The sequence below is a fragment of the Microcaecilia unicolor genome, chromosome 4 (genome assembly GCF_901765095.1).
Source record: "Microcaecilia unicolor chromosome 4, aMicUni1.1, whole genome shotgun sequence".
Classification (NCBI taxonomy): Eukaryota; Metazoa; Chordata; class Amphibia; order Gymnophiona; family Siphonopidae; genus Microcaecilia; species Microcaecilia unicolor.
Genome location: NC_044034.1, coordinates 73,479,154 through 73,506,725, shown reverse-complemented (window position 1 = coordinate 73,506,725; position 27,572 = coordinate 73,479,154). Strand labels below are relative to the sequence as shown.

General features: G+C 41.7%; 1 protein-coding gene across 1 annotated transcript in view; it reads left to right on the top strand.

The window, feature by feature from the left end:
• Nucleotides 1-27,572, top strand: part of FLT1 (fms related tyrosine kinase 1) — a 317,946-nt gene that overhangs the window by 187,705 nt on the left and 102,669 nt on the right. Inside the window, 1 exon segment of the mRNA XM_030200343.1 lies at nt 15,623-15,925. Coding sequence (XP_030056203.1) covers nt 15,623-15,925 — 303 coding nt within the window.

Here is a 27,572-nt window from a genome sequence, read left to right as displayed (position 1 = left end):
GAGCTAACAAAATGGTCAGTGTTGTAGAAAGCAAAACCCATCATAGATGGGAGCAGAACACACTCAAGCTTTAAACCTGAGCCCAAAGGGATGTCCTAAAACTGGTACCAACACCCAAGCTACAGAGTGCTCCAAGGCTTTCCTGAATCAGGTCACTCTTTACCATATTCATAAATACTGTCTGTCATTGGTTGATTTGCTGTCAGTGGAGTGTGACGACAGTGCATATCGTTATGCATGTATGAAATACCCCTGATGCAGGCTACTTGCTAAAATATGTTGCATACTTGTGAACATTTTTGCATATGATTTTATTTGGATGATTTATTAGGATTGCTATACAATAACGCGTTTCTGTTTTTAATTTTTCTTTTAAACCAAATCTTTTATCTACAATGAACCTTGACTTGTTCAAGAGACGGGTTCACTGCTGTCTTGTGGTGGGTATATTGATTAACACCAGCTCTGGTGGTAGCCATGAATTTTTCATTTTCATTTATTACAATTTATATTCCATTCTTATCCAGAGTGGAGTACAAGCAAACATGCATAATAATGAATGATATGGCTCATAATATTCCCTAAGTGGGAAATGAAGGACAGCTAAACAAACCGCTGGTTAAACCAATCCAATTTATTCCTTAAAATGTATATAAAACTCAAAACTCGACACAGCAACCATGTTTCGGCATGCACGATGCCTGCTTCAAGCGTCTACAAGCAAAAAAAGATATACTATCACATATATATTTATATTTAAAAAAGGATAAATTAAAATGATATATACATTTTACATACATCTAAATGAACTTAATCATGCAAAAGCATACAGAAATGAAATAATGGTAAAATATATACATATATACTTGGTTTAACCAGCGGTTTGTTTACCTGTCCTTCATTTCCCACTTTTGAACTTTTCCTGTTGGTTTCTCCATGGGATCTTTTGTGTTCAGTTACTGTTCTGGGTTCATAATATTCCCTGCACTGAGAATATCTGCTTTCTGGGCACACTAGCTGGTAATCAGGAAAGGAAATGCTGGACAACCCCTTAGTCATGTCTGGCCAGACAGCCAACTTGTGTTCTTAGCTTCACAATGGGTCTGAGGACATGACCTCAGAGGTGTCTGCAAGGTACTTTTCCACTGAAATTTCTATAGGGGACTCAATAGCAGTGGTGTAATGCTCTTCTCTGCCACTTACCACTGTAGCTATGGCCTGTTGCAAAGCCCATTCTGATAAAGGTGGGAAAGGAAGTGGTAGCTATCAGGGTGCTGTTCTTGCTGACAGCACTGGTCTGCTGGTTTGGCTGGTGGGGGTCCCCAAGCCCTGACAGCAGAAGCTTTCTTGTGGCAATATTCGGCACCGCGTTGCCTGTCCTGCTTTTCCCCTCCTCCGCATGCATGCTCGGTTTTAGTGAAATTGAGCATGCGCAAGCTTCACACATGCTCAATTTCACTAAAACCGAGCATGTGCATCAGGGCGGGAAAGTGGAGCAGGCAGTGCGGTGTTGAATATCGCTGCAGGGATTCTGCTGGCAGGGTTTGGGGACCCCCGCCAGCCCAGGTATGTGTGGTCGTAGCAGGGTTTGAGAGAAGCGGGAAGGCAGGGCAAAATGTGCCCCTCCCCCCACTTTGGGCTCAGCCCCCCCCCCCCCCCCCCCCCAAAATCGAGGTCTGGCTACACCACTGCACCCAGCTATCTACTCATTTCTCTGCTACATTCCCAATGTATCTCTGCTTCTGGTGCTCACTTTTACCACCTTATTCACCAGTTTAACTTTCCAATAAATGTTTTGGTGTTTAATTTTAATTGATGTAGCACACAAATGCATATACAGTTTGCAATAAAATACAAATAAAACAATATATAAAAATAAAACACGCAAAATAATAAATATAAAACAAAAGGTAAAGGTAAACAGAAGAAGCAGAATGATGGCTAAACAGGACAGGATTTCAATTTCCATCGGACTATGACTAATGGGCCATCAAACAAGAAAGTCGCCAAAAATAGGGCCAAAGTATTCTGAAAAAAATCAAGGGGTAAGTCATTCCACAAATGGGGTGCCATTACCCCAGTGGTGGAACCCCTAATTGATTTAAATCATAAAGTGGTGTAAAATGGAACCACAAGGAGGTTGTGTTGTAACGGGAAGGGGGTGTAAGGAATTCATAGGCTCACAAGGAACGTGGGCAATTGTATTTGAGGGCAATTCTACAACTGGTAGCCTCTATTTAGGCATCCGAAGGATGAGCAGTGGGAGTCTTTTCTAAAATAGCACCTGGACACCCAGATTCTATTGTACAATATTGGCATAAACCGGTATTGGTGTGTACCCCCCAATTACACCAACCATAGAGCTGGCAGAACGTCAGGCCTGAAAATATAGCAGGGATGCACGTAACCTATTGTATGAAGCTCTGGGGCTTTAGACTCAAGACAGAGCAAAACCAGAATCTATTTCTTTATGGAAAGGATGTTGGGTTCCTGGAACAGAATCCCAATAATGGGATGTAAGAGGCATGGGATAAATACAGAGGATGCCTTGTCAAAAAGAAGCGTGAGAGAAGCAACTGTAGCATTGTGCCAGAAATGAAACTGCGCAGACTAGATGGCTAAATGATCCTTATCTGCTATTATATTCTAAAGGCCTGATATTCTAAGGATTTATGCTCCTAACTTCGAGAGTTATGCTCATAAATTGGCCACTTTGAAAATTTACTCGGGTTGAGTACATAATTTTGTACGCAAAATTTCACTAAACTCCTAAATTTAGGAGTATAAAAAGGGGGGGGGGGGGTGACACTTTTTTTTCTCTCAGTTGAAATTTTTCTGCAAATGCTTGACCATTGCAGGCAGAATTAGGCCCCGATATTCAATGCTGGGCTGTGTCCGGGCAGCGGCATTAAATATCAGCAATTGACTGGATGTGGTCAGGCTCTTATGTACATAAGTGGAGTGTGCATGTCCCCCTCCTACCCCCTCCCAATATAAACTGTGATCCCACTCTCAACTCCCCTGACACAAGGACCAATCCCTCCTCCCCCCCCCCCCAATTAGAGGAGGTCCCCTCAGGCCTATCTTACCCCCTAGTAGTTCACTGGTGCAATGGGGGCAGAAGTGAACCCCATTCACTCCTGCTTCTAGCAGAAGTCTCGTGGTATCAGCTGTGGTACTGCGAGACTATCGCTAGGGTTTGTGGTGGCCATTTTTACTATGGAGTCGCTAGGGGCAGGAGCAAGTGGGGTTCACTCCTGCACTCTTCACCCCACTGGACCACCAATTAGGCCCAGGGGAAGCCTTCCCTAACTGCAAGGGCAGGGGGGGTGGTCCTTGTATCAGAGTGGGGTTTGGGAAGAATTGCAGCTTGTGTTGATGTGTGGGAGGTGGATCACAGCTTGTGTCAGGGGAGTTGGAAGGGGGATCACAGATTGTATTGGGGGAGGGGAATCAGAGCTTGTGTTTGGTATGGATGGGTGGGGGATCGAAACTTGATGGGGTGGGAGAGAGAGAGGACAGTACACTGTACATTGCAGGCTGGTATCTGGATGTTATGCAAATGCCAACTGATATTGAGTGCTGATACCCAGATAGTTAACAGGGCAAAGTTAGGGCCACATAACTCCCTGCTCTGCCCCTGTAATGCCACTAATCTGCCCACTTGGAATATTGGCAGGCACAAATGATTTAAATGGGCAGGAGGCTCTTTCATTTAAATCACTTTCAATATCAACCCCTCAGCTTTTTTTGAATATCAGGCCCTAGGTTTCTGTTCAGATGAATGAAAGCTGCTATAGTATAACATACTTTTATCATCATGTTATTTATTAGGCAGTCAAATAAGAGCATAAAACCATCTGATGGTAAATTTATAAAGTGTTTCCTGTATATAAAGCCTGTTTTACATGTAGAAAGGCATTCATAAAATTGTGTGAGTGCATATATGCATGGAAAGTATGTACATGGAAAACATAGGCACTCCTAGGGGTGCAGTTTGGGCACAGCAGAGGTGGGGGTGTGATGTAATTGGTCAATAACAAGCACTAATTGGCACTAATTAGAATTTATGCATGCAGCTTTCTAAGCGTATTCTGTAAAGTGATGCATGTAAATTCTAATGCATGGATCTAATAGGGGCGTGGCTATGGGAGGGGCATGGGCAGGTCATGGGCATTCCTAGAAACTGTGTGCATTGTTATAGAACACGCCCAATCAGCGCCTAAGTTAGGTGCGGGCATTTGCACAGGTATTAGTTGGTGTAAATGGTCATGCCTAAATTTAGTCGCAGGTCTGAGCTATAAGCCACGCCTAATGTTAGGTACAGTTTATAGAATAGAACTAGGTGCGGTTTTCTCTGTGCTGATTTTTCCAGCGCCATATATAGAATCTAGTCCATACTGTATGCATATATACCCCCAGGGCAGTTTTATATGTACCTATTTCTACACATAATACATATTTTTACATACAAAAAATGTTTGTATAATGACCTCCATATTGTGTATCTCTGCTTAAAAAAAAAAAAAAAAGTAATTCAGCCATTGTAATGAGTTTGCCTGCCATTTCACATCCTTTCATCTGGAATTAGGAGCATTTCCTGTGGATCTGGCTGAAAGATGTCACTCTAGATTTCCTGTCCAGTGTTTATCTTCTTATGTTTTGTGATAGGGAGGGGGAGGGGGAGGGAAGGAAAAGGCACAGCTCAGGTGGGGTCTAAGTACTGCAGGAGGTTTGAGATACAAGAAGCAAGACTGCTCTTCCTTTACTGTCATCACAGTCTACATGTCTTTACTAATGGTACCCTAAAGAGCATCTCTGTCTTTCTTTGCTACTCAGGAATATAATGGTGTGTTTGCCATGTTAGTTCACTTTAAAGTTAATAAACAGAATTCAAATCAATTCTTGTATACCGCTAATATCCCCTTTCCAGGGTACAGTGTGGTTTACATTCTAGGTGAGACAAAAGCTGATAATGTTAGTGTGAGGTATGAGAACAATTAGAGACTATTGGTGTAATGCATGAGACCAAAAACATTATAGGAAATGATAATGGATGATACTAGGAGGAAGAAGTCAATGGATTGTTATGAAGCAGTCTTTGGGAAGGGAAAGGTTTTTAGCCTCTTCCTGAAGCTAAGGTAGTAGTTTTTTGTTCCGATGGCAATAGGTACAGAGAGTTCCATATTTTAATTTCAAGTACAGGGAATAGAGAGCTGAAAATCTTCTGATTTCGAATTGTCTTTTGAAATGGTGATGCTAGCATCAGTTGTTCTTTCAGTCTGTTAGACTGGACCAAGCATAGCGAAGTGGTCTTAGTCAGCATTTCAGAGGTGAAACCCTGTAAGATTCAAAAAGCTAAACAAGCAGCTTTGAACCTGAGTCTTTCTGCTATGGGAAGCCAGTGCAGTTTGTTAAGATGAGTTGAAACACTAGTATATCTATTTAATCTATATATTAGTTTAGCAGCTGTATTCTGTATGATTTGCAGTTCTTTCTGATATTGACATTTAATACCAAGAAATAGAATGTTAAGGTAGGACTAACATTTGGACTAGAAGTGTAAAGGCTTTTTGTTCGAAGAATGATCTGACTAGACGTAGCTGTCTCATTTTGAATAGTGTTTTCTTCCATAGCTGGTTAATATGAGAAGAAACGGTGAGTGAAGAATCAAGCAAGACCCCTAGTACTCTACAACCTTACAACATTAGCAAAATCCATCCCTTCATCTCTGAGCACTCTACCAGAACCCTTATCCACACTTTTATCACCTCTCATCTTGATTATTGTAACCTACTAATCACCGGCCTCCCTCTTAGCCATTTCTCTCCTCTTCAATCAATCCAAAACTCTGCTGCACGACTCATTTTCCGCCAAAGTCGCTATGCCCACATTAGCCCTCTCCTTAAGTCACTTCACTGGCTCCCCATCCGTTTCCGTATTCAATTCAAGCTTCTCTTATTGACCTATAAGTGTATTCACTCTGCTGCTCCCCGGTACCTCTCCACCCTCGTCTCTCCCTACACCGCCCCCCCCCTTGGGTTCTCTGTTCTGTAGATAAATCTCTCTTATCCGTCCCCTTCTCCTCTACTGCTAATTCAAGACTCCGTTCCTTTTGTCTTGCTGCCTGGAACAGACTTCCAGAGCCTGTGCGTCTTGCCCCATCTTTGGCCGTTTTCAAGTCCAAACTTAAAGCCCACCTCTTTACCACTGCTTTTGACTCCTAACCTCTACTCACTTGCCCTGTCCTTTATCCTCACCTATTTATTCCCTTACCCTTAATTGTTCTGTCTGTTTACTTGTCTTTATAGATTGTAAGCTCTCTGAGAAGGGACTGTCTTTTTTATGTTTGGTGTACAGCGCTGCATATGCCTTGTAGCGCTATAGAAATGTTAAATAGTAGTAGCAGTAGTAGCACTCTGGTTTCAGACTTGACTGTAAAGCTTTGACCATTGGACAACTATATTGATGATGGGACCTCAACTCTCTGATTTGGAACAACAGGACCTTGGTTTCTTGCGCATTCAGGGCCCCTTTTACAAAGCGGCGATAAGCCCAAAGCGGGCTTACCGCAGCAGCCTGGCAGTACTTCCCACCCCCAGCATGCCATCATATATTTATTTTTGTAGCGCCAGTGTGTACCAGGTGGTAATCGGGCAGTGCCATGCGCTGCCCAAGTGCCCAGTTACCGCTGTGTTAGCATGGGAGCCCACCTCAATGGGTGTTGCTTCACTTGCCACGTGGCCATTTTTTTAAAAAGAGAAAGACGTACCTTTTACCTGCTGGGGTAAAAGGGGACCTTGGTGCTTGTCAAAAACACACCGATGCCAGCAGAGGCCCCCTTTTGCCACAGCTTGGGAAAAGACTTCAATTTCAGTTTATTGGTCAGAGCCCAGGTGCTAACAGCAATCTTTCCATTCGCTACAGATTGAGTTGTATCTTTGATGGTAAGAGAAGCAGGATGTCATCCGTGTAGGATAATACTAGTTCATTAAGGCCCAGGTGTACTGAAGCAAGGGATGACATAAAAAGATTGAACAGGATAGGTGAGAGGGGAGATCCCTGTGGGACTCCACAGTTAGACAAGTAGTTGGAAAGTTGGTTGTTTTGCTTGACAGAATAGCTTTGATTTGAAAGGAAATAGAACAAGAAGAAGAAGAAGATGGTGGTACCTCACAAGGAAAGTACCATCTCTCCCTGTATCTCACCTGACCCTCCCCGCTCCTTTCCCCATGAGACTATCATTGCAATGCTTTTATGTTTCACTTATATATTCTGACATTTGTCATCATTTCCTCATTTTTGAACTGAAGAAGACGGTATTGCCATTAAAGTCCAATAACAAATATATGAAGTCAGCCCAGTAAAAAAAGGGTATCATTTTTTTTAAATCTGCTCTGTTTATTTCTATTTATTACCTTTACTATTCAGGAGATCTAATTGGGTTTTACTTAGAGCCTTAGCTCAGCCAAAAAATGAAATTCCAGACAGGTCTTCATAGGGGCAAAGCAATACGTGTTTAATGTCTAGAAAGACAGACTTGTGGAACAATGAGTATTGTGAAATTGAACAGGCATCACGTTACTTGGTATGGGATGAACGTGACAAGAAAAGACCCAAATATTCATAGCTTGGGAAAAGCCTGCAACTTGAAAGCAATTAAGTAGGATTGCACTCTTGGACTGGCTTTATTTATTTACCTGGTTGGCCGTTCCCTGATCCCTTAAAATGTATGCAGCACAGTAATTCCTGGTTATTTAAAGTGAGTCAGTTTCCAGAGTAATTCCAGCACGCCAACCTGAAGCAACCTAAGTGAACTGCTCTTTTTTGTGCACTGTTTTGCTGGTGCACAGCACGATCATGGGTGTGTTTGTAATTACTGTGGGTGAAACAGGAACACCGCTGCCTTATCTCCCTGCTTTCCCAATGTCACTACATGCATTTTATTTTCTGACTCCTGGTGGTGCTTGGCAAAGATAAACCAAACCTTCCATCAGGAAGCTTGGTAGCTATTTCCACAGGAAGTTTCAAATCACTTAAGTAAATAAAACTTGCTTGCATGACTCCAGCAGCGCTCTCAGCTCTGCACAGGCTTTAGCAATTGGTTCAAGGCGTAATAAATGAAGGGTGTGTGGCTTTTAGAAAAAAAAAATAATCATTTTATGTAATTCCAGTACATTTTTACCTCTTCCCAAAGATACTGGATGTGCAGAAGTCAGAGTGTTCCATACATGACGTCAAGGAAATGTCCTCAGCGTGAGGAGATAAAAGCAGGTGGAGCGGGGTTATTCATGATATCCCACTGTTCTGTAATTATAAAAGCCTGTCATCTGTCTTGGAGTCTCAGGGATTTATCCTGAAACATTGTCTTTCATTGAACTCTTATTGTCCATTAGTGCATTGCTGTCCTTTCAGACATAAGAAGTTTGCAATGAGATGGGAAAGAACTGACCACAATGCAAAACTTTTAGGAGACAGAGCTTGAAGTGTGATTTCTTGCTTTGTAGAATTGAAGGTCAAACAGGTTATAAGTGACAGATTTGTATCATAGTAACTTACAGTAAGACAATTGTGACCAGCTTGCAAGAACCATGCCCCTGTTTATCAGCCTATTGCTGTTTTATTTTCCTTTTATTTAGCAATAAGTGAGGTGTGAAGGCCTTAGGGGGCCCTTTTACTAAGCCGTGCTAAAATATTGCCAGCGCTATCCCCAGCACGGGTCTTTCATGTGTGCTGAAGCCACTTTTAGCACGGTGGTAAACTGGCCCCATTTTGCATCAGTCCCGTTAATGACAATGTGCTAATTTCCTCATTAGTGCATGGCCTAATATATCACATTTACCCCAGATTCTATACAGTGCAATTTAAGTTCTGCTTGCAATTCAGGTCGTACTCTGTATCGTGTACACTACTTAATTATCTTAATAAGCCAATGAGTGCTAATAATTACCATTTAACAAGCAATTATTGACTTTAATTGGCTTTAATTAGAATTTACTTCCACCACTTGCTAAGCATATTCTATAAAGTTATGCACATAAACTCTGATGTGTGCTGCCAAAAGGGGACATGGCCATAGGTATAGAATGGGCGGATCATGGAAGTTTCTACAAATTATGCATCTTAAATGAAAATCTCCGTTCTTCCATAAAACAAGTTAGGAAAAGAAACTGGAGCTCATATCTCACAAATATTCCTATTTGAAAACAACAACAAAAAAAAGACCACATCGATCTTTTCTATCCGGTACTTCAGTACTTTCCTGTTAAGTCCCAAAAGATTCTGTTTTATTGGAAAAGGAAAGGCTAATGGGCAGCCTGACTGGACCTGGTAGTGTTTATCTGCCCTCTGCTCTCCGTTTCTATGATTATACCACACATATGCAAAGACATCAGTGATTCTATCACAGTCAATATTTTCAGAGTTCAATGTGCACTTTAGCCTTGTAGTGCAATAAGGAGGAGTAAGGCTGATGTAACTTTTTCATGCTGGAACCAATTGTCTTGTCTACCATCACATTAACATCTTTGCAGGTTGCATAATAGTCTTGGAAACATCATGCAAACTTTCTCTCAACCATCCATCCAACTCAATGCTGTCAAACTGATTTGGACGGTTGAGTGAATTTTGCATGATGCTTGAGAAGACAATTCCCCTGAAGCAGAAAAGATTTTTCAAGACACAAGCTTTGTCGGGAACAATGTATAGTAGAAAATATACATTGGGACTATTCAACAATTGGAACACTCTAAGTCTTGAGCATTCATGTTGAAATAAGTACTATTTTTAAATGAAGAACATTATATTGCACCATACTGTATGGCTATGTGGACACTAAGAAAAGCGATTTTTCACTGAGTACACATCTGAGACCATATGATGCTCTTTGAGAAATTGAGATTATATAAATTGTGAAAATTATCTTGATGTAAAATCTTGAGTTACAGTCTGATAGTCCTCAATTATACAATTGTTTATTAGCATTAACTTCTGTACTTACGGTCCAAGATTTACATATTTTGCATTCTGTAGTTATTTTGGATTTATGTTGGTTGACAACTATATTTAACCATAGAGTGGCTGGCCTACTGATACTGAAGATTCTTTTTAGAAAAGCCAGCTGTACAAATCCATGCACTCTTATGTGTGCCTTCAGATCTTACTATTTTCCCTATATTTCCAAAGTCATATTAGAATAATTGTAACAATGCAGTTTACTGGAACCTTCAGCTTCTGAGATTTGGTTCTTTGTATATGCAATAACTAAGAGGCTTTTTTACCAACCTGCAGTAAGCACTAATGTGTGCTTACCGCAGCTTAACATGCCTTTCCGTGGGGCATGATCAGGCATCCTGCGGTCATTTTGGCATCAGCGTGCATGGCTCATGCACTACAAAATAGGGGGGGTCCTTTTACTAAGGTGTGCTAAAAAATGGGCTGCGCTAGTGTAGGCGCATGCTTTGGGTGCACGCAGATCCATTTTTCAGTGAACCTGTAAAAAAGAACATGGACGTGCGGCAAAATAAAAATTAGTGTGCGTTCATTTGGGGTCTCAGACCTTACTGCCAGCCATTGATCTGGCGGTAAGGTCTCATGCAGTAACCGTGTGGCAGTCATCTACACGCGTAGAATGGCGATTACCGCCCGGTTTCCGCCACATACACCAGAAAATAACAATTATTTTCCGGTGCACATAGCAGACGTGCATAAAAAACAAAATTACCACCTGGGCAATGCAGTAGCCTGGCGGTAACTCCGAAATGGTGCACATTGGACACATGTAGCTGCCTATGCGGCTTAGTAAAAGGGTCCCTAGACTTTATTTATTAGTGCTGGAGGTGGGTCTGGGGGCACAGAGTGGGTGTGTTCTGTGCTAATTGGTTAGCACAGTTACATTGCCATGCACTAACCAATTACATGTGGTTTACATGTGAGCCTTTACCACCTACAAAACAGGTGGTAGTAGGGGCTCATGAGCTAATGACCATGGGTCTAGATTCTATACATGACACGTGAAAAATCTACGTGGAATAAATTTCCACCTACAGAAATAGGGTGGAGAGCGCCCAATGTCAAGAGATCAGTCACCACACACAAGGGTAAGATGCTCCAAAAAACTTTAATCAGGACCCAACATGGTCCGTGTTTCGGCTATATCAGCCTTCCTCAGGGGTCAATCATTTGGGATTCAGCAATACATCAACTGAAGGAGCATTTAATAATCAATTAGTAATGATCACAAAAACCATCTTCTGGGAATTGGACATACTCTTCTCTGGCTCACACTGTCCACACGCTTTGCCCTGGCCGGAGCTGATTTTCCTTTCTTTGTGGTGGTGGCAGCGCCGTTAGGAGGAAAGGAAGAGCAACTCCGGCCAGGGCAAAGCGTGTGGACAGTGTGAGCCAGAGAAGAGTGTGTCCAATTCCCAGAAGATGGTTTTTGTGATCATTACTAATTGATTATTAAATGCTCCTTCAGTTGATGTATTGCTGAATCCCAATTGATTGACCCCTGAGGAAGGCTGATATAGCCGAAACACGGACCGTGTTGGATCCTGATTAAAGTTTTTTGGAGCATCTTACCCTTGTGTGTGGTGACTGATCTCTTGACATTGGGCCCTCTCCACCCTATTTCTGTTGTGTTCGATTGCTGTGGAGAGTGTGAACCCCGCTTTGTCTCTCATAAATTTCCACCTAAGCATATTCTAGAAGAGGTGCCTAGATTTAGGTGTGGTATATAGAATACACTTACTACTACTACTACTATAAATCATTTCTATAGCGCTACCAGTCGTACGCAACGCTTCACAATTGAACATGAAGAAAAGACAGTCCCTGCTCAAAAGAGCTTACAATCTAAATCAGGACAGACAGACAGGACCAATAAGGGATAAGGGTTGGACAGACAGAAGGACACATAGGGAAAGGGACTATTGAAGAGAGGAAGGCAAGATAAAGGTTACGAGCAGGTGACAAGTTAGGAGTCAAAAGCAGCATCAAACAGGTAGGTCTTTAGCCTGGATTTGAAGGCGGACAGGGATGGAGCTAGACGTAAGGGCTCAGGAAGCCTATTCCAGGCATAAGGTGCGGCGAGATAAAAGGAACGGAGTCTGGAGTTAGCGATGGAGGAGAAGGGTGCAATTAGGAGAGATTTGCCTAGTGAACGGAGTTCCTGGGATGGAGTGTAGGGAGAGATGAGGGTGGAGAGGTAGTGATATCCCAGCGCCTAGAACTATGCGCATCCATTTACACCAAGGGAAATGTGGCATAAATACCGGTGCATAGATTTAGGCGCAGAGGAGCATATTCTATAACTGTGTGCATAAATTTTGGAATGCCCACAAAATGCTCCTTTTCCCGTCCATAACCGCACACCTTTTTGACTCCATGGATTAGAATTTAGGCGTTGTGCATTATAGAATACATTTAGCGAGTTATGTGTGTAAATTCTAATTATTGCCAATTAGTGCTCGTTATTGCTTGTTAAATGCTGCTAAAAATGCTGATTGGCTTCTTCAGCCAATTGAGTTGCACGCATCGTTACAGAATATGCTTGAATTTTGGCACAGATTGCTAGGCGCGATATATAGAATCTAGCAGATAGCTATTAATTTAAAAAACTGAAATTTGGCCATTTTACCCGTGTAATAAAAACGACCTTTGTGTGCAGGAATGAGCCGCGTAAGCACACGCTAAGGCCATGTTTTACCAAAGTTTGGTAAAAGGGCCCCTAAGTATTCAGTTTAGCTTACAACACTTGGAGAAGGATATTTTCAAAGGTGTTTTCCTAATACAGTTAGTTTTACCTGTTTTTAACGGAAGTGTTCTCGGTGGGGAGGGATTAGGCTGTGGATTGCAATAATGTCTGCATTCTTCTGTTTTTAAAAATACACTCATTTCTTTAATTGGAAAAGGAGCTGAAAAAAAAAAGCAGTTGCAAATATCTGCAGGTACTTTTCATATAGGGGGTTTTAATATGAAAGTAAATGAATACTTTCACTTTGACGATGAGAGCAAAGTTCACAGGTAAAAAAGTATATCAGTTCTACAGGCAGTATGACAACAGCCCTCAAAAAATGTGAGATAAAACATGAAAGAGGCTTAGAGGCGTATATTCAATGAACTTAGACTTACAAAGTTGCATATTGTTTTTTGAAAATGAGCCCCTATTAGTCTTTGAAAACTTGTAATGGCACATTGCAAAGCCAAAACAAACCCATAAATAGAGGTACCGTACAATCAGGGTTGGTGTTAGACATTCAGGGGCCCAGGGCAGAAACTGGGGAGGGAACCCCAAAATCTATCTACGGACAAGGCCGCCGAGAGGGGGGGACAGGGGGGCAAAATTCCTCGGGCCCAGATCTCCAAGGGGGGCCCAGCCCTGGGGTCTCTCTCTTTCTCTTCTGCTCCTGACTGGACCCGGGTGATCGCGTCCCGACAGGAGCAGGAGAGAGAAAACTCCGGGCCCCCTTTGGAGGCTGAGGAGGAGCAGACACAGCAGGATTTCAGGCCATGGCCTCTGGCTTGGCTGGCGGGGTTCCCCCCAGGCCCTGCCAGGAGGTCTTCCTCCATCGCTGCTCTTCACTCTGCCACACTGCTTTTGCCTGCCAAGCGGCTGCTTTCCCCCTCAGGCTGCGCATGCTCGGTTTTGAAACCGAACACACGCGATGTGAGAGAAAAAGTAGCCACAGGGGCAGGCCATGTGGCAAAGTGAAGCGTGGCGCTGGAGGAAGACCTCTTCTGCTGGTGGGGCCTCGGGATCAGTCTCGTGGCGGCCCTGCCTACAGGCATCCAGAGGCAACATTTAATTAGAATGGAATACCTTTCCTTGACAATGTTTCTTTTCACATTAAGTGCAAAGTCCTTCTGTTAGTCTTTAAAGGCCACCTCCAACTGCTCCTGCCTACATCAACGACCCTCTCATCTCATATCTTTCCACCCATGCACTCCGTTCTACTTAGCTTAATCTCCTTTCCCTTCCCTCTCCTAATATGTTTAGAAAAACTGCTGTCAACTACCTAGGGCCCAAACTTTGGATCCTCCCATCAGACTGGAACCTCCCTCCCTAAATTCAAATCCATGCTCAAAACTTACCATTTTCAGGATGCCTTAGGGTCTCTTCTCTCTGACTCTTGATGTTGGTCCTCTATCCTCCTCCTTCTCTCAATCAAACTGATACTATGTTAACCTCAGAGATATCATCTCCAGGATTCTATAAAGGTTGCCCAGATTTGTGTGCGGATCTCAGATTGGTGCCCAACATAATTAGTTAATGGGCTCCAGTGATTTAATTATTGGAGCTAGCAAGTTCTTAATTGGCACCAATTATGATTTGGGTGCTGTTCTGGCTACATGCTATTCTGGAACTGGGCACCTACATTTGATCATGTGCAACTCAAAAAGGTCATGGCCCTGGGGGGGAGGGGGGGCGTGGGCAGGTCATAACCATTTCCAAAAGATGCACACATTGTTACAGAATAGTGGGGATCTGCACCCAATTTGCATGCCAAATGACACCAGGTTTCAGCTGACATAAGTCCTCATATTCAAAGTTGAGCATTGAGACCCCCACAGGAGTTGTTTGACAGGTCAGGGCCCCCGCAAGCAAGGTGCTGGAGGTCTGGTGGACCTCCAGCCCCTCTATCCTCCACCGACAAATTTCCCTGGTGGCCCAGTGCTCTTGTTACCCCCACCCTCTGGATATGAGCCTCCAACCCCCTCCCCCACACACAAGGGTACAGGGGGCTGGAGGTCTTGTGGACCTCTAGCCCCCCCCAACCTCCAACACCAAAAAAATGTCCCTAGTGGCCCAGTGGGCAACCCTACCTGCAGCCGCCCTCTCAACCCCCCCTCCCCATACCTTTAGAACATAGAAGGGAGTAGCACTCCCTCCTCCTTCGGCACCACCTTCAAAATGGTGGCACCCTGCCCAGTGCATCCTGGGATGCACTGGGTGGGGCTTCAATACCATATAAGGGAAAAAGTCAGTGCTCAATGCTATTCTATAAAGAGTGCTCATGCCAAAGTGCTCTTTTTAGAATAGCATTGAGTGCCCCGTTTTATCAGCACTGAATTTTCAGCACCATTTATAGAGTCTGACCCTATGTGTTTATTTTTAAGTTGTTAGTCACATAGCTGTCATGCTTGGCCCCAAAAGTGTGCAAATAAATAAATCAGTTAACATACAAAGAAGAGATAAAGTCCTCATGGGGATAAATTATCCAACATACAAGCAAGTGAGGAGCAAGAAAGTCCAAGGAAACCAGCCTTCAATCATCCTGTATGAAGGCAGCAAAAGAGTTTGTTTGTCTGACATCATCTTAACTAACCAGTAGTTCTGTGACCGTTGCACTTTTGGTCCTTTATGTAACAGAAGAACTAGTGACATAGAGGATTTGGACTCCTGATGCAGGCATCTTTGCTGAAACACGGCCTGTGTCGAGTCGCACCTCCAGTTGCACTATTCTGTTTCAGTAAACATTATGGACCATTGAAGACTGGTTTCCTTGGACTTTTTTGCTCCTCAATTATTTGCTTGTTGCAAATAAATAATACATTAGAACTATTTCAGCTTGCACAGAGTAGTTGCCTGTTTAATAAATTTGTTTTCCTTTCTCTCCAGATATACCAAATGGATTTTATATTGATGTGGATAAAGAGCCTACAGAGGGAAATGAGGTGACCTTGTCATGTTCGGCAAACAAATACCTGTACACAGACGTTACGCTGCTTTTGCCAGGGACAGCTGACAACCAAACAGTTCATCAGAAGAACAATAGAAACTCTTTCATAGAGGAATACTCCCTCAGGTTGGATTTCAATATTACGAATGCCACGCAGGAAGATTCGGGCACCTATGGCTGTAAAGCAAGGAACATGTACACGGGAGAAGAAGTGCTTCAACGGAAGGAACTTATAATCCGAGGTGAGCAGTGCAACAAAAAGGCCGTTCTTTCACGGACCCCTAAGTTTAAAGGCGTAAAGAAAGATTGCACACCACAAGGCATTGTAAGCCATTGAAGGACTCGTGCAAAGTGACAGCTCTCTCCAGCCATTGTGATTTGTAACTGCTGGTGCCCTGGGAGGCGTGCCTCCATAAATAAGATGGGCATAACATGGACATGGCTGACACTTCTTCCCCCCCACCCCCACCCCCCCCATGGGGCTTAGCGTTCAGCTAGCAATGATTTGTGCTATTCTAATACAAACAGTGAAAATTTGGGTTTGAGGCATGACACCAAATTGCCAGCATTTATTCTGTTCTTTGCAATGGTGTAATTGGCTCATAATTCACAACCGTGTAAAGACTTCAGACAATTCTTCTTTTCCCAAAAAACCTGAGGTCTTGCTTTGGCATCCAGAAACCCTAAGAACACTTTTGAATATGGATGTATATATATTTTTTAATAGAAATGATAATATAACTGACCCACTGTGTTTCACTCTCGTCTTTCATCCCAATAACCACTTTAAATAACAACTTTTACTACCAATATATAATTGCAACAAGCCTGAGACCATCCCCCCCCCCCCAAAAAAAATGATATTGTTTCCAAAGGTCTTATTTCAATGTTAAGCATAAGAAACATTTATTCTTCCACTGTAGCTAGTTGAACTCAAGTTTTTTTTGTATATTGGTGTATACGTGTTTGTCTGTGTAAGGAGGGAGGAGGGTTCTGATCTTGATGAACCTAAACATATCACTAGTTTAACTAATTTTTATGTTTATTTATAAGACGTATTTATTTAAAATAAAACTATCATAGTGAAAAGCTTAGATAGGGCTGCAAGATGAGGGCAAAGCTGTTGACATAAGTCATGACGGCTTTATAGGTGTTTACAGAACTGAGTGTTTCAAAAACTGCTGATGTGTGGTCGGTTCTACAAAAAGGCTGATGTATCATAGCGCTGTACCATAATTATCCAATCATTGCATTGCATTAGAATGAAAACGTGCATGATTGGTTCCTGAATAATTTCTCTTTCTGCATCAGTGCTTTTAGAGAACTCCTGGAACAAATGGTCTAAAATCAGCCTATACCAGGGGTTCTCACCCCAGTCCTCGGGATACCCCAAGCCGGTCAGGTTTTCAGGATAGTCCCAATGAAAATGCATGTGATAGATTTCCATAGAATGGAGGTAGGGCATGCAAATCTATCTCATGCATATTCATCAGGGATATCCTGAAAACCTGACCGGTTAGGTGTATCCCCAGGACTGGGGTGAGAACCCCTGGTCTGTACCTTTGTAGGCTGACTGACCAAAAGTAGTCATGTGGCCAATCCCAATATGATTGACTCAAGAGCAATAAAATAACACAATTATTAAAAGACATAAGGGACAATGGGATAGATTCAGTAAATGACAGCCGAATTTGGGTGCCAAAAAAAAATGTGCACTGAATGCTATTCTATAAACCGTGCTTTTTTAAACAACTTTCTTTCATGATGCAGTTATGTTTTCAAAACTTGAATATTTGAAAAACATTTACCCCTGTACTCTAGGAAAATTGCTTAAAAATTGTGAGGTCCTTTTATGAAGCTGCGGCAAAAGGGGGTCGGCGCGTGTTTTTGACATGTGCCAAGGTCCCCCTTTTACTGCAGCGGGCAAAAGGCAGGTCATTGTTTTTTTCAGGAAATAACCAGGCGGCAAGTGAAGCACTTGCCGTGCGGTCATTTCAGGGGGGAACACTTACTGCCATCCATTGAGGTGACGGTAAGGGCTCTCTCGCACTAACCCAGCGGTAACCGGGCAGTGTGCGGCACTGCCCAATTACCGCTGGGTACACACCGGCGCTATGAAAATTAAAATATTTTGTAGCGCCGGATATGATGTGCCCTGTGGGTGAGAACTACTGCCGGGCTGCTGTGGTAGCCTGGTGGTATTTCACTTTTAGCGAGTGGTAAGCCCACGTTGGGCTTACTGCTGCTTTGTTAAAGGACCCCTGTATGCACAAATTTGGGCACATGTGCAAATTAATTGAATAAAGAGCCAATTAGCACTGATAATTGAGATCTTAACAAGCCATTATTGGTGTTAATTGGATTGAATTAACATTTATGCACATAAATTTAGGTGTGATATCCATGCGTACATTTTATGTGCAGGTCCAAAAAGGAGGCATGGCCATGGGCAGGGTCAAGAGCGGATCAGGGGTATTCCTTTAATTTACTTGCATTGTTATAGAATAAAGGGGTTCTGTGCCTAATTTAAGTGCAGGGATTCACACCAAGGTTTCGCTGGTGTAAATGTTCGAGCCTAAATCGAGTTGCGGTTCCCAGCTCTAAGCACTACACCATAAACAGCGTTTATAGAATAGCACTTTTTAGTGCTATTTTTTTCAGCGCTGATTTTCTAGGCACTCTTTACGGAATTCTGTCCTTAACGAGGATGAGGATGAGCAGATAAAATTATTCAGGGGTTTTCCCAGCACACATGTATTTAGCTGAGTCACCAACATTTTTGAGTCATCTCTCATTTTTGCTGGTCTGTGTGCACATGAAAAACATTTTGGCCCTGATATTCAGACCGTGGGAGGTAGTTGGGTCATTTCAGGTAACCGGCATTGAATATCCAGGTGTATTTTGGCTGGTTTAAATTTAACTGGCACAGCCGATATTCAGCACCAGCCGATTAAGCCTAAACCAGCCAAAGATATACCTGCTATTTTGGTGGCCAAATTTGGCTGCCAAACTTAGCCGGCGATGTGCTGAATATCGGCAGGATCTCCCACTATCCGGCTATCTCCTGCTGATTATCTCTGGAGAACTGGTTAAGTGGCATTTAACCAGGCTGGTGCCATTCCTGGCCAGTTAAATGGTTTTAAATATTGGCCGGATTGTGCGCAAATCTTCAGCCTTGACTCGATGTTCACAATAAAGAAAGCCAGCAAAAATGATGTGCATGCAGTTGCTAGGCCTGTGCGCTCCCTTTCTGACCTGTCTGCACACAGTTTAGAGGGAACACTGGTCAGAAAGAAACATTCGTGAGAGGCAAATGAATTATGTAGGTCAGGGAGAAAAGAGAACATGGAGACTGTTTTTTCAAATGTGCATGTGCTGGTTTTCCACCACTGGCCATCCACAGAATCAGAAGAGTTGATGTAAAATGTATGTGCCATTAAACAAGCCATTTCCCTTTGAAAATTAATCTTGCAGTTGGGAACCAGATTAAGGGGCCTTCATGTTGCACAGTGAAAGAATATTCTATAACAACTAGTATAAAAGGCCCGTTTCAGTAGGTAATGAAACGGGCACTAGCAAGGTAATCCTCCCCTCCCTCCCTCCCTCCCTCCCTCCTTCCAGACCCCCTCCCTTGTTCCAGACCCCCTCCCTCCCTCCCTCCCTTCCGAGTGCCAGACCCCCTTCCTTTTGAGCTCCAGACCCCCCTCCCCAGACCCCTCCCTCCCTTCCTTCCTTTCTTTCCTTCCGTCTGAGTTCCAGACCCCCCTCCCAGTTCAAGGCCCCCTCATGCCCCTCCCTCCCAGTTCAAGGCCCCCTCACGCCCCTCCCACCGAGTTCCAGACTCCCCCCTCCACGTTACTGACCCCTGGACCCCCGTGCCGCGACCATCTCGACCCCCCTTCCTGCAGAAAACCCTCCCTCGCTGGCATCGCGTACCTGTGCTGAAGACAGCCAAAGTTCTCTTCTCGTCTGTGCTGGCGATGCTTGTTGAATGATCATCTGTTGAAGCTTCTGTGCTCCGCGTGTTTCCCTACTCCTCCCCTTGCCTCAGAATCAGCTGTCAGTGACGTTACTGACGTCAGTGTGTTCTTAGCTGCCTAGCAGACCACCTCCGAGGGATCCATGGTCCCAGGTAGGTTAGAACATTGGAGGTGAGAATTATTATATAGGATATCTGGGTACCCAGATTCCATTATAGAATACTAGCATAACCTGGTATTGGTGTGCCCGTAGTTACACCAGCCACAGATTTGGGGTGCCTAAGGGGCTGTTTTACAAAGCGGTGGTAAGCCCAACGCGGGCTCGTGAGGAGGATTTTGGCCGATGATGATGTACTGGCCCGGTGAGTGCTGTGAAAACGGAAGTGGCAATGTTCGCTTGAGCAACCGGGTGCTTTGAGGTCTTTTCCTCCTTTTTTTGCATTTTTACATTGTAAGTGGACCCAGTAGCATTATAATCTACAGTTTTTTGTTTAAAACTGAACTACTGCCAGGGCAATGCAGCTGCCGGCAGTAGTTCCGGGTTGAGCATGCACCATTTCCAGCGCTTCCTGGAAATTGCTTTTTGACTTGCGCAGCCTAAATTTCTGCACAGTTTATAGAATATGCCGAGTGCCCATCCATGTGACTAAATTTAGTTGTGAGCATTTACGCCAAGTAAAACTTGCTGTAAATGCCGACATCTAAATTAGGACCGAGTGTATTCTATAACCACCCACATAGATTTTAGAAATGCCCATAACCTGCCCATTCCATGCCCATGGCCATCCCCCTTTTCTACTATGCAACTTAGAATTTACACACATCATGTTATAGAATACGCTTAGTTGTGAACATAAATTCTAATTAATACCAATTAGTGTTAATAATTGATTGTTAAGTGGCAATTATCAGCACTGATTGGCTTGTTAACTAAACAAGTTTTGAGCGCAATTCCAGAACATGACTAAATCCTGGGGATATGGGCTGTGTCGGCATTGCCACATGGCGGTCGCTAGCATGGCTTAGTAAACAGAGGGGGTACATGTTTAGTTAAGTGTGAATCAGGTTGAAATCCACTGGGCTGGAATTTCACGTGCCTTGAACATCCTGAGGCACAACACTGATAATCTTCTTTACTTAGAAAACATTTAGGGGTATGTTTACTAAGGTGCATTAGCTTTTCTAATGCGCCTGTAAAGTTAAGGCACATTAAACACTAACACACCTATACATTTTTATGGCCATGTTAGCATGTAAAAACCCTAACGCGCCTATAGCGTGCCTTAGTAAACATAGGCGTTAGGTAATTAAATGTTTTTTTTTAGAAAACAGTAGGGATATATATTCATTTCCAAGCAATTAGTTGATTAACACAACTTGAAAAATTCAGGGTCCTTTTACTATGCTGCGAGAAAAAGGGCCCTGCAGTAGCAGCAGGGGCTGTTTCTCCCACAGGCCAGGGGCCTTTTTACCATAGCGGGTAAAAGCCCCTAAAAAATGGCCATGACATAAGATTACTCTTACTGCATGGCCATGTGGGAGGAGAGGGGGGTTCACTTACCGTCACCCACTGAGGTGGCGATAAGGGCCCCCACAGTAACCAGGAGGCGAACGACGATGCCCGATTACTGCAGGATTTGTGCCACGCTATAAAATAAAAACATTATGGCATGCTGGAAATAGTGCACACTCAAGGTGGAAATGCCGCCAGTGGCCGCATTGGGCTGGCAGTAGTTCCGGGTCAGCGTGCTGTAAGCCTTCGTCGGGCTTACCGACGCTTTGTAAAAGGGCCCCTATGTACATGGAAGATGAATTTAACACGTGTTAATCTGTGAATTAACACATGTAAAATCAATTGATGGATGCTCAAGAATTCTAATGCACATTTAAAAATCTTTATTAATGCAAATGTGTGAAACAAAAAAAAAAAAGAGGTAAAAAATTGGGAAATAGACCCCAAAAAATGAAAATAACCAAAAAATGTTTTTCTGTGCACAATTAACTTGATGTAATATTGGTGGAACTTTACACCTCATTAAAATATCCTTTCCTTGACTTCATTTCAAGATGCATTTGAACAAATCCATCCCTTTATATTATTTATTCAAAATCCCCTTTTTTTGCTGATTCCCATTTGATTTATAGAAGCCATGACAGCACACACCAAAACAGGACCAAAATAGCACCAGTGAACAAAGGGTCCGTGCTTTTAATCAGAGTGACAGAATGACCAGGTCTCCTGCTTGGGAACTCAGCAGACGGTTTCCTCTTTTAGGTATCAGGGGTTTGGATCCCACGGGTTAAACTTGTCTTTCACATGGGAATGGCTTTTGTCAAATGTGAAGAGCAAACAATGGGATTTCCCTGTCATGCCAGCTTCGGGGAGCCTAGAATGATAGGAAAACAATTAATAACCTGGAAGTTGTCAGTGCAAAATTCATTTTCAAAAAGCCTCATGAATTAGATCTTGAAGTTGTACCTAAAGGTTTGATTCTTTGCTTTTCTTTGCCACCATTCAGTGTATTGTTTCAAAGAAAACAATCAGGTTTTGTCTTTAGTTTGGTCTTTTGCAAGCTCTAAGCTAAAAAAAAACAAAACATCATTGAATGTATTGGATCTTGTTTTCAAAATCTGCAACATTTTCAAAAACATAAGCTAGCCCTCATGAAGGATTATCTTGAGAAAAAGAATAGCTGTTAAAGTGATTGCCTTTTCTTGGGGTTAATGGTCATGTGCTCTCCACATCTTGAAACATTAGCAGAATAAGGGGGTCTTTTACTAAAGATTAACTCATGTTATCCGCCACAGGGCACACTTTATTCCTATGGGTCCTGCTGCAGATAACATGCGCTAATCTTTAGTAATAGACTCCCTAGGATATCCCCTTAGTCTTAAGAGTTGTTATCAGTCTGGTTTATTTATTTATTTTTGATAGGTCTGCATTTTCTGTGGGTTCTTAAAAATATATATATATATTTTTTTAAAACAACTTAATCTAGAGTCAGGTTTGCAGCTAGAATTTATAGATGCAATAGCCTTTTGAAAAGCTTTTATTTCACTCTGTTGCATAATATAATCGCAGCTGTACAGTTTGACATGTAGTATGTACATTACAATATGCAGAAAATGTTTTTAAAGCAAATGTGATTGCAATATACATTTTATACAATATGCAAGTAACATTCTATGTGTAGTTGTATAATGTTATTATTACCAGAGAGATCTTAAAAGCACAGTACCCCAAGTATCTCCAGCCCCTTGTTACATGTGATATTGGCATGCTGCTATTCAACTGCAATATATATTTTTATATCGGGGGCTTTTTATTATACTAAGATGCAAACATTTGTAAGGTGCTATTCCATAAAGCTTCAATTCTGTGAAATGTTTAGGTGTCCAAATAATAACACAGAAGTTTAAATATCCATAGTGCAGAGTAAAATATGCCCACGGTTGCCCAGTCTTTTCTTCCTGCAACAATAATCTGGGGTTACCAGATATTCAGTCACTTACACAGCTCAGGAATTTTGCAGAATTAAGACATATAGGTTTCTGGGTAATATATAGTGAACAGGATCCTTAATGTATTGGTAGAGAAAGAACTGAAAATGTTGTACTGGAAATTCTGAATGTAAGGTACATTAATGTTAAGAAACAGAAAATAAAATATGAGCATTATATCTTAAAGGTGTCAGTTATATTTTCATTGACTGTATTTATTTCATTTTGTTGTAATTTATATTCCGCCCTTATCTAGAGCGGAATATAAACAAACATACATAATAATGCAAAACATATAAAAACAGAACAAAATCATACAATAACCAACTATAGGTATAATATAAACCTACAAAAAAAATCAAATGATTACACAAGAGTCAGAATCAGACTGTGTCTGCCTTGTGTCCCACAATACATGCAAATGAGTGCGTATTGAGGTGACCAGGTAGCTCCATATCCTAAGAGCTGAGCTAAGCCTAGGCAAATCTTAAACCTTGCATCCCTCTCCAATTAACTTTTAAGCCTTTTGTCCCTCCTCCCACCCCCAACAATAATGATGTCTTTAGCATTACCCTTCCTAGAATAATTTGGCTAAACGGGCTGTTTGAAAACTGCCCACCTTCCCTGCTGAAAAAGTGCCTCCTGTTTGTTTGAGTCTGTGTGGCTGTCAGTATCTATTATTTTGCTTTGAATGCTCTTTGGCAACCCTAGAAGCTGCCACTCAAGGCAACTGTCAGTCTTCTCTAATGGTTGGGCCAACCCTGGTCCCACTTTTGTTGAAATGATTGACATAAAAAGTCATTAGATGCAGGTGAATCCAACCAGCATGGTTTCAGCCTGTCTGCCATGACAAGGAGCTATCTGGTCACTTTATAATCATGGAGTGTGGGAAGAGCCTTTGATATGCAAGTCAACAAAGAGACTGCAGGGGAAATTGCATCTTAATGGCAACAAAAGTAAAATGCTATACTTTTGGAACCCAGAGATGCAGGGAATGGCTGCTTTTTATGGGAAAGAATATTAATGATCATAATATATGGGAGAGATAGAGTTGGTCATAGCTGGTGACCCTTAGTTGATCAAATAATACACCAGAGCTGTGTCAATGGGATCACCAGTGGGGTGATCAACAGGAAAAAAGTAATGAAAACTCTTTAAGGTTCTGTGGTCAGGCCTCTTCTCGAGTAATGTGTCTATGTCTAGAGACTTCCCTTCCCCATGGGCATGGCTCACACCAATCAGAATGCCTGAAATCTGGTCAAAGGTTCCAGGCAGCAGCTACAGGGAACGTTTAAGCAAACTCTGTGGAAATGAACACATATTCAGGAGATGTTAAAGAGATTTCTTTAGATGATACCCTTGCCATTTTGGGCTTCTTTCATACTGAGGATTATGTATTTATTTTACTTGATATCCTGCCCTTCTATAAAAAAAATGGTGTGGTTTATAAAATATTCAGCTCGTTGTAATTAATTAAACTAATAAACATCTTAACACTGCAGGTAATACAAATAACAACAAGGACTCACAATCCATGCAAAAACAAAAAACACAATGGAGTTGGCCCATACATAGTTCTTCTAAGATCTACCGCTAGGAACCTGAGAAGCTAATAAGAGAAAATGAGTTTTAAGATTCTTTCTTAAAACTATCTAAACAGCACTCTAATTGTAGACACTGAGGATAGAAAAATACAGATTCTCTAGTAGAATCTAATCTTGCATAAGACAATGGTGATATAAAAGGCTATTCTGATTCTGGGATCTTAAAATGCATGTGGTACTATAAGGAATCAGCAAACTACCCAAATACTGAGGGAAACTGTATAAAATGCTCTAATTGTCAAAACTATCACAGTCAAACAGTGCACCGGCCCTCAGATGGAACAAAAAGGCAAAATACCAGGGTGAGGAAGCAACCTTATTATAGGACCTGACATAGCGCGTGTTTTGGCTTATTGCCCAGTGTCAGGGGTCAGATATTCCTCTCAAAAGGATTGTGTCCTATAGTGAATCCACTTGAAGGTATAATCATTGATGACAAAAGGCTCTTTGGGCAAGCAAACAAGTGCTCTATATGTCACAACTAACATCTTAAACTTGGCTTGTTAAGAGCAAGGTAATCAATGGGCTTCTTTCAAAATGGGTTTAACATGTTCAAATCTCTTAGCCCCTACAATAATTTTAATAGCTGTGTTTTGAATATTTTGGATATGATCAATAGCCCAACAAACAGAGAACACCCATAATCATCTGCTTAAAACAAGTTCATGAACCAACTTACGAAGTGAAGATCTATCAATCAAGAACTCTGGCGATCTTATAAGATGCAGTACATGAAAATGCTTCTGAACTATGGATGAAATATGTGACTCGAACAATAATTTAGGATCTAATGTAATTCCTAACATCTATAGTCAGAGTATGTCCTAAAGGTTGGGGTGCAATGTCAGGATTACATAATTTACTGGTTATCCAAGTAGCTTTAGATTTTGTAAGCAATGATTCTTGAGCCACTCAGAAACCTTCTTCATTGCAATAATAAATAATGTCAGATCTGGATGAATAGGATCTGTGTAAGTAATTAACTGACTATCATCTGTAAAGGAGTGTGCCAGAACACCAAGTTTCTGAGTGAGGAGAACTACTGGACTTAAAAATAAAATAAATAACAAGGGAAATAACACTGTTCTCTGTCAGATGCCGCATGATAATAATTACAAAGTAGAGTCACTAGAGTTATGAGAGACATAAAAGGAGTAATCAGAAAAATTAACAATGCCCCTAATGCCAATCTCTTCCAAATATGAAAGTGACAAATTATGGTCTATGAGGTCGAAAGCTGCAGACGAATCTAGAGATACTACTAATGCACCAAACCCTTATCCAGATGTTCATGAATATTACTTACCATAGATACAAGGGTAGTTTCAATACTATGTAAATGATGAAAACCTGATTGGCATAGATGCAATAAATGTTTTTCAATAATACATTTAAGTAGGTCTAAGCCAACCTTCTCAGTTTTGAAACAAAGGAAAGATTAGAGATTGGTCTATAATTTTCTGGTAGGGATGGATCTAAAGTACTTTTCTTCAAGAAGAGACATACTACTGCTTTTTCCATTGTGCTGGAAGTATACCTGAAGCAAGACTCAAATTGATCATTGCAATGAGGAATGGATGCGCTTATTGAAGAGTACAAATTAGATGGTATTGGGTCTGAAACTGAATATGTTGGGTGAATTTTGGATAACAATTCCTCCATAATTATCATGACTGTTATGCACTGAGGGCCTCTTTTACAAAATCCAACAGTGATAACAAAATGTCATGATCCACCTAAACACAGGAGTCACAATATTGTGATGATTGAGCCAGATGATTCCATAGAGTCGTTACTATTATCTATATAAGCAATAATTGAACAGGTGAGTTCCAAACCCTATTAAGTAGGATAAATGCAAGTGTTTATTTTCAAGAATTCTAGCCACCATTTTCAATGAATATCACACACCTTATTTATAAATGCCTTTTAGTGCAATTTTCTTAAATCCTATGGCTATGCATAAGGAAATTTGTTTCCAGTATAAATTCATTTTTGAAAAAATGTATTTAACAAATTTTAGAACTCACCTCTTCAACTGTAGTAAACACTTGTGTGTGTTTTATAAAAGTTTTATTGCACACAACAGAGATGACAGTATTAGAATGAGCAGTATATGAAAAAAAAATAATCAAATAACATAAATAGGTCAGAAGCAATCATCAAATGCCTCTAACCTGTTGATGCCTTACTCCAAGATTGACATAAGCCAGCCTGAACTTGGCTCCATTGGAAGTATAGCCATAACTCAAATTGGTGCCAGCTTTAGCTTGCTCAACACCTTTTTAAAATACAGCACTGGCAAGACAGATGCAACTGAAATTTTCTCCTAATTCATTTGGACCCCAGGAATGTGATAGGATTAAGGAAGAATGTAGAGGGCTAGGAGAAGCATGAAGGGCATTTTTAAATATTTTGGATTAGATTCAGTAAATGGCGCTCCAAAAACAGTTGACCAAACAGAAGAACACAGTCTTAAAAGCACACAAAACACAGTGAAGATGACCTGAAAAATAAAATGACGAGTCGTGTTTCGGCCAATCTGGCCTGCTTCAGGATTCTTGCAAAGGATGTTTTGCAATAGTGATACAGAGACTACATTGGTTTGACAACAGTTCCTTTGAGACATCTGTATTGTGCGGTTTGGCAAGATACACTTGATTATATGAAAGAGCAGATTCCTGAGGCAGGCCAGACTGGTCGAAACACAACTCATGTCGAGTCTCGGATGTTGATTAATAATGTTGTGGATTACTGCTACATCGTCATTTTTTTTTCATGTCATCTTCACTGTGTTTTTTGTG